Consider the following 7,986-nt stretch of genomic DNA (forward strand, 5'->3'; position numbering starts at 1 on the left):
AAAATCTCTATTTGAAAAGGACAGTTGTGGTTTCTTGCATCTCTTTTACACAAAGTAGAACTATGGACGTAGATACATTTTGAAAGTAGTTTTTTTTTAAAATTCCCCAAATTTTTGATGGAATTGAAAAATTAATTGTTGGTCGAAAATATGATAATCCGTTAGGGTCCAAAATTTTTGATGGAATTGAAAAATTAATTGTTGGTGGAAAATATGATAATCCGTTAGGGTCCAAAATCCTCAATGGATATAAAGTCTTGAATGACTTCTCATGGCTTGATTGCCCAAGCATTTGTAAATGCAAAAGATTCAAACAAGTATTTTCTCTCTCTCTCTCTCTCTCTCTCTCTCTCACACACACACACACACACACACACAAAAAAGGCATTTCAGCATATGCCCAAAGGTATGCCTGGATATACATAATTTTCATTCTGACCTTGTGTTTACGTTACAGCCCTCGCGAGCCGCCTGCACCAAGGAGTTCTCCTCAGAAGCTCATCTGCCTGCCGATTCACCTGGTATACCTTCGCTCTCTTATATATTTTTTTTCTGAGTCGGAGCAACGGATTAGGGTTTTTTTTTCTGAATGTTTGCAGTATCATTTTAAGTGCGGTTCCCGTCCTGTGTACTAACTATAGCCAATCTTGTGCATCATTTCAATGGAGAGCTTGGGAAGTAGGGGTTTTTACTCCCCTCTGTGGGCATCATCTCAATGGCTCTCTGACGAATTATGGTGTATTTATCTGTTAATGGAAGGATCAGGAACTAGTGTTTTAGGTGTTTTAGTATCATTTAAATCGGGGGATTTTCAGTTATTTCAATTTAGGCATCGTGGATAATGAAATTCCGGTTTTCCATTTAACTTGAATTTGGAATTAGCATGTTAAATAGCACACATCATAAACCTGCAGTAGCCCGACTATGCAGACCATACCCAGGATGTCGCAGGACGGGAACCGGAAGGTAGCCATTGCTGTAGATCTGAGCGATGAGAGTGCGTATGCTGTGCGGTGGGCTGTTGCCAACTACCTCCGGCCTGATGATTCTGTTATCTTGCTCCATGTGCAACCCACGAGCATCCTGTATGGTGCAGACTGGGGTGCCATGGACCAGTCCATCGATACCAGTGACGAAGAAATGCAGCAGCAGCTTGAGAATAGTTTCGATGCCTTCACATCCAACAAGGCGGCCGATCTCGCAAAGCCGATTCTCGATGCTAGGATCCCCTTCAAGATTCACATTGTCAAAGACCATGACATGAAGGAACGGATCTGCTTAGAGGTGGAAAGGCTTGGCGTGAATGTGGTTATAATGGGAAGCCGAGGGTTTGGGGCGGCCAGGAAAGGTCATAAGGCCAGGCTGGGGAGCGTGAGCGACTACTGTGTTCATCATTGTGATTGCCCTGTGGTGGTGGTGCGATTCCCTGAAGAGGAAAAAGAGGGTGATGAAGTGGTTGCATTGCAGAAGCTCCCTGAAGAGGAAAGGGAAGGAGAAGAGGATTTGCATGACATACCGGTTAATGAAGTTCAAGATGAAAAACATGTCAATGGGAGTATGGGGAGTGCCCCGGCTGCAACATCCTAAGGATTTTGTGTGAGGGAGCCTTTTTTTGGTCCTTGAGCGTCAGGTGGTTGTGCAGTCATTTACAAGGTGAACTTGAGTACCAAGTGTATATGTTGAAGCTGTTTTCATGTTCTTCTCAACAAAAAGATTGGCGCTTCATACCAACTCTTTAAGGTTTGTGTGGTGAACTGTGAAGTGATGTGTTGTAATGTCTTATAAACCACAAGTCAATCTGTACAGATCGGAAAGTGTCTCGTCACTTATAGTCTTTCACTTTATTAATATATGTAATTCACACTATGATGTTTGATCATATGTCAGTGTTGCTTCTAATGTTGGCAAAGTCTTTTGTGTGCAATCATATACAGCTGCCTTTTGTATGGTTTTAATCGGAAGGTTGTAGCTTTTTTATGCACAGAGCACTTTCAAGCTGTGGTTTGCAAACAGGTTTAGTTCTCTTTTTAAATCCAAGCTTTCATACCGGCATTATATTTGATGATGGCACTCAACACACATTGTGTGTGTTGTGTGTGTGTGTGTGTGTGTGTGTGTGTGAGAGAGAGAGAGAGAGAGAGAGAGAGAGAGAGAGAGAGAGTTTATTAACTCTTGCTGAAAGCCAAAATGGCCTATGAAAGCAATATAGTACAATGTGTAGTCAGTCTGTGAGAGGAGATGCAAGAGCATCTCCAAGAACTACACATACAGAATGAAAAATGAATGTTTATTGCATTCCTGCCGAGTACTTAGCTGCTAGGGTTGCAGATTTTCTGTGTATAGACCTTGGAGTTGTAGAGGTGCTATCTGGTGAAAACACATGTCCATGAACATGTCAAATATAATGTTCTCTTTGTAAGATCTTTTTGGTTGTGGATGTGGTTCCATGTATCTTGGGCCTATTAGATGCTGTGGGTCTCTGAGATGATGGGAGACAAGTCCATTGGCCTCCAGCTGTCTGTCTGAAGGTCGTTATGAGGAGTTCTTGGGGTGAGGGGTTTCTTGATGCTCCACGACCTCCTTGGGTCGGGATCTCTCAAAGTGTGCTCTGTTAGGGTTGTCTCCTCAACTGGCCCCCTACCTTGGTGTTGCTTGACAGATAAGAGTGTTCAGGGGAGATCATGGAGAACTATTGATTGGCTACTTAATATGTCAATATATTTACACTTCTAATTCGATATAAGGTCAATAACAGGATAATAAAGATCCATGGAGCATCAAGTCACATGCTTTAATATCACAGAATGTCTAGGGCTAGGGCTTACTAGCAAAGATTAACTGCCCAAGACAGAAAGATGGATATGCATGGATAATGCTGTGCTAGGATTTGATTACTGGTGAAGTGGATGTGCTATGCCCATTGGCGTGTGGGTATGAGACTAAGGAGCAGCGTAGTAGCACACTATCGCTTCTTTTTGCTGTTTTGCTTGTGTTTTTACAACTTTAAAATATGTTGAAGTTTGCTAGGTAAGAGTATTACATGAAAGATATAAAATGCAATTCTGCCAAAATATTGAACGAGAGTGGGTGCCCTGGTTAAGGGACAAGTTAATGCATTTGCATGTTCTTTATGAAATAAAAGTGGGTGTTGCATGTTCTTTATGAAATAAAAGTGGAGGCACACACTGCCAAGAAAATGGTAGCTTCAAAGTAGTGACTTTAAAAGAGTAGTTGTCAATCAATATTAAATTGATTTAAAGCATTTTCGTGGCAATTACAAAATTTGAGTTGTATAAAAAAGGTCTCTTGTCTTTGGGCTAGCTCGGAAAGAATGCTTCATTTTGTTTTTTGAACTTTGCTCTGACAATTCAATAAAACAGTAAATTTCCTAGCACAAAATGACATTCTGGTTTGCACAAGCATGCTAAGTTAAATTTGAGAAGCTGGTTATCAAACAAACCCTAGAACACACCCCTAAGCAGGATCAGAAGCAACAGAGAGGATGCATAGAGCAAAAACTGGAATGTGGCATAAAAGGTCAAGTTATTTTTGTGAAGATTCCATTTCCTTGAAACAATGCATCCATCCATGGGGTGAGCTTCCTCCTTACCCCATTATCTTAGTAATTCCTTGGACAGTAGTTAAAAATGCATATGATAATGATGAGATTAATTCTCTATCAGCTGCATTTTTTTGGATTAGAAATAAAGTTTTTTTTTTGCTAACAAGCTGCCCTTTTGAAATGTTTAAGAAGGTAAAAAAAAGTGATCTTGTATGGTATTGACATTTTATTTTGTATGGTATTGACATTTTATTTTGTTGCTCTATTCACATTTTATTTTGCTGCTCTCATTGACATTTTTATTTTGCTGATTCGCTGCTCTATTCACATTTTATTTCGCTGCATTTTTATTTTGCTGTTATTGACCTTTTTAATTTTGCTGCTCTCATTTATGCACTCATACTTTCAGATAATCACAGACACTCACTATTATCTACAACAAGACCATTCGCTGTCTATATATTCACACCAGTTATAGAAACCACAACCAGAAACTGTACATTCCATTCAGTAAAGAAAACGAAACGTTACAATCTGACGAGACATTTTGTGAAGCTTGGTAGCCTTTACACCTAATGAAAAAACACACATTGCAGACTTAACAAAAGGCGACATTTTTAGGAACCACTCTATGTGGAGATAGAGGCACATAATCATCAGCATTTAGTATTGCTTCTTTGTATGGCTCGGTTCTATCCCGAATAGGCCGATACTTGGCTGCATACTCTTCACTTGGGCTCATACTTTCTTCGGACTCGAGCACTATAGGATTTGCGAAACTGCCATGCTTTGCATGATTGGGAGTAGACAGATGCTTATGTCGATGTCGATGTTGCAATGTCTTCAACAAACTGAGAGTAATATCTGAATGTTGGAACATCAGAAAGAAAATGCCATCCAAATCACGAGCTTCCACCAAGTGTGGCATTCTCATAACTTTCCAAATCGCGTTTGCACGCTTTCTGTCCATGCAATGTCCCACTTTGGAAATGGCCCAAGAAGCTGCTAGAGATGAACACTAGCACAATCCCATCGCATAAAGTGAGAAATTAACAATAAGATATATGAAATCAAATAGTGACAAGATGCTCTCTTATTTTGTCTGACCATCCTCTAGGTACTTGCTTTAAGCCATACAAGGCTTTATGCAACCTGCAAACAAAATCCAGGTGTGCATGATTCTCATATCTTGGAGTGGTCTCACCATGTAAACTTCCTCCTATAAGTCACTATATAAATGTCCTCATGTAACTCACTGTGAGACCCCCACCCGCTCTGAGGGCGCTAGCGACGGAAGCAACGTCAGCCTCTCGCGCCGCAGGGCAAGGATCCACACTCGGAGCCTCGCCCATGGATGTCCGGACAAGAGACTCCTCCGAAACCGAACTCGAAAAAACTTCCCTCGCCTGGAAGGCACGGGCGATTTCGCCAAGAAAATCATCTAACAAAAGAGTTAATCTAATGAGTCAAAGTCTTAACTAACCAACTGATCCGACCGAACCTGAAAGTCACATGGCCAGATCAAGGAAGAGACTTGCACTTGGTCCATAGACTCACTGCTTTTTTTCCCCTTTAGCGAGGCACAGCCCACTGATTCCCTCCCACAGAACAAGGGGTCTTCCTAGGACTTAATCTAACTAACATAACTCAATCGTAACTATTTGTATCGCAAGAATCCCCCGATCCAGTCTACCCCAACCGGCCCATGGGTTAGCCAACCGCCCAACCACTATATTGGTGGGATTCCTTTATAAAAATTTGGTTATGTTTTGCCCGGGTACCGAGGAAAAGAATTCCCAGGTCCCCTAGCCGGCGCTTTAAGCAAAATTTAAAGTAGTCATACCACTTACACACCTAATAAGAAATTGCCATTTTAACAGATTCGGCTGTCTTTAAGAGATTCGGTTGTCTTTAAAATAATCTTTCAATGAAACCATAGTATTACTGATCATAATCCTCCAAAATATTGAGTCCATTGTTTTACAAAAATATATCATCCGAACTCTCCGTTTGAAGATCAGCTGGTCAACCAACGAGATCCAATATCAAAAATGTAGTTCACAAAAGTAATTCCTTCCAATTCATCTATATCTTCCTCGACGTACGCATGGGTGTCCTAGCAACGGCGAGCCCATGCATCACCTGGTCAAAACCCTCTAGGATCCTACTTAGGTGTCCTAGCACTTTACTCAGGGACCGCTTCGTCCGTCCTCGCCCATCGTACCGGAAGTGCACCATGTTAACTATACCGAGACCGGTTAAGACCTCGACAGGCTTTGCCGCCGAGCGATGTCCCTCGATGACTCCCCACCAACTGTTTTGCAACGAGTCTCTCCTTAGTTAATCACAAACCAAATGCTTCCTCCACCATTCTGGCATAAAATAATTCTTTAAAAAATAGAGGTTCTATGCAAGTAGAATTCTCGGTTTGAGTTTGATTCCACAAGACCCGTTTTTCCCACAATCCAGATTTTCTTAATGAGAATCATTGATCTCACATCAGGGAAATCTACCCATCATTTGACTAAATTTTCAACTTGATTCTTGGTGATTTCGGTTAAAGGAAAACTACTCTAATTTCAACGATAGTCTATTCTTTGTGTTAAGATTTGGAATTGGTCACGAGGTTTTTGCTTGATTCTGATTCGAGAGATGGGCAAGTAATTTACTGGCCGCCATTCTTTACGGTCGTGGTCTAACAAAAAATTATTCGGTTTACTTCTAACTTTGATTCCTAAGGATTTTTTTTAGATAAATTAACAGAACTTCTAATCGTAAGAAATTCTAACTTTATGAGTTTCTTTCCTTTTAACCATAATAGAATTAAAAAAATTAGTTCTATACGAGAATATCGAGATTTTATAAAAATACTCTTCTTCCACTAGTCCAATTTTGGGTATATATCAATTTGTTGATTTATCCACATAAAAATATCTAAGAATATTCTTTCCACCAATCTAATCATCAACATTAGTATACCCTAATTTTCTATGTGGAATTTTGGTGAAAATTTCTCTTTTATCATCAAAGTTAATTTAGACCTTTTTCTTCCTAAATACCAAGAAAAATTATCTTTTTAAATTAAATAAAAATACCTATTTTTTTAATATGCCAAAAATTTCTCTTTTTGCATTTAAATGATTGAATCCCGAATGTCATGGGAATTCCTCTTTTATCATTTAAAAATTCTTATGCATTATAAAATAAATTTTCAAAAATTTATCTTTTTACTTAATTAAATAATTTTACATAAATACAAAAAGTATTCTTTTATGAATATGGTCAAAATCATTCTTTTTGTTTAAACTTTCTAAACCTACAATATGGTAGAAATTCTTCTTTTAGTATTATGCATAAAAATAAGATATATATTTTTTTCTGAAAAATTTACCATAGCTTCGCTGCTATAACTGATAATTCTCAAATTTCCTAAAAGAATAAAAGCTTGTAATGAATGATAGAAGTTCTTCTTTTAAGCTTAAATTTAAACTATGTATTCAAATCATAATTTTTACTATAATTATAAACATAATTATGATTATTCCACTAGATTAAGCTAATTTAGACATTCCTCTTCTCCCAATTTAGTAGGATAATCCTTTTCTCATTTAGAATGAATTAAAGTAATTTTTATCTACTCATAAACAATCTAAAAAGAAATAACCATTATTTTTACTAGCACAAAATCATGAAAATATCATATTCTTAATCTCTAGCTCATCAAGCCTAGAGTTTAGTTTTGAAATAAGAGATTATCATTGAGAAACATTCTTTTGCTAAAGATTTAGCCATAAAGATACTATTCTTTTTGAGAGACAGATTTACTTAAGAAAAGCATTACAAATAAGCATAAAAATTAACTTAATTCTAATTAAACATTAAGAATCTTAGGGAAAGCTTGATTTGAATAAAAACAATCATTTTGAAAGCTTCTCAAGCTTGAGAGGGGTTGAGAAGAAGAAAGTTATTAAGATAATTGAAAAAAACCATTAAAAATAGTCTCACTAAGATTGTCTTGATTCTTTCCTTTTAGTAGTGAAGCCTCCAACCAATCAATTGGTTACCAAGAGGAGAAGAGCAACTTCAAGAGTTGTTGGAGAGAGAGAGAGAGAGAGAGAGAGAGAGAGAGAGAGAGAGAGAGAGAGAGAGAGAGAGAGAGAAGCTCCAAGCTCCCCAAAAAGAAGAGAAAAATTAAGGGATAATAGAAATATGATTATTTTAAGGTAATACTGGCATGGTATAGCTCAAAGATGAGAATACAAAGGAATAAGGATCTATTTATAGGTGAGGGAGGCCTCTAACCAAGTCCAACTGGGTTCTAGAGCTTTCCACCTTCAATTTGACTCAGTTTGGACAAGATTTGGACTAGTTTGGCTCCCTTTTTTATCTAGTTTGTTCTAGGAGAGAGGAGAGAGAAAAATATC

The 7,986-nt window shown here is 38.2% G+C and overlaps 1 protein-coding gene across 2 annotated transcripts; it reads left to right on the top strand.

The window, feature by feature from the left end:
* Positions 1–231: 231 nt before the first annotated feature.
* On the top strand, positions 232–1,879 carry LOC147641849 (universal stress protein PHOS32-like). 2 transcript variants are annotated; one of them, XM_086800290.1, is made up of 3 exons: positions 232–317; positions 458–521; positions 931–1,879. In XM_086800290.1, exons 1-3 carry the CDS (start codon positions 262–264, stop codon positions 1,585–1,587), a joined length of 777 nt encoding a protein of 258 aa, XP_086656416.1. In that variant the 5' UTR covers positions 232–261; the 3' UTR covers positions 1,588–1,879. The 2 variants fall into 2 exon arrangements, with proteins under 2 accessions (XP_086656416.1, XP_086656423.1); XM_086800297.1 differs by having other exon boundaries at positions 284–317; positions 915–1,879.
* The last annotated feature ends 6,107 nt before the right edge of the window (positions 1,880–7,986 follow it).

This window comes from Cibotium barometz, chromosome 1, assembly GCF_041138505.1.
Source record: "Cibotium barometz isolate CiBa-2024 chromosome 1, ASM4113850v1, whole genome shotgun sequence".
In the NCBI taxonomy this organism is placed as follows: domain Eukaryota; kingdom Viridiplantae; phylum Streptophyta; class Polypodiopsida; order Cyatheales; family Cibotiaceae; genus Cibotium; species Cibotium barometz.

What these genes read in the sequence shown, in the direction of transcription:
- LOC147641849 (XM_086800290.1), top strand. Translation starts at nt 262, where the DNA reads ATGACTTCTCATGGCTTGATTGCCCAAGCATTTGTAAATGCAAAAGAT. An exon ending in AATGCAAAAGATTCAAACAA is followed by an intron (nt 318 to 457) that starts GTATTTTCTCTC and finishes TTTACGTTACAG; the next exon opens with CCCTCGCGAGCCGCCTGCAC. An exon ending in TCTGCCTGCCGATTCACCTG is followed by an intron (nt 522 to 930) that starts GTATACCTTCGC and finishes CCGACTATGCAG; the next exon opens with ACCATACCCAGGATGTCGCA.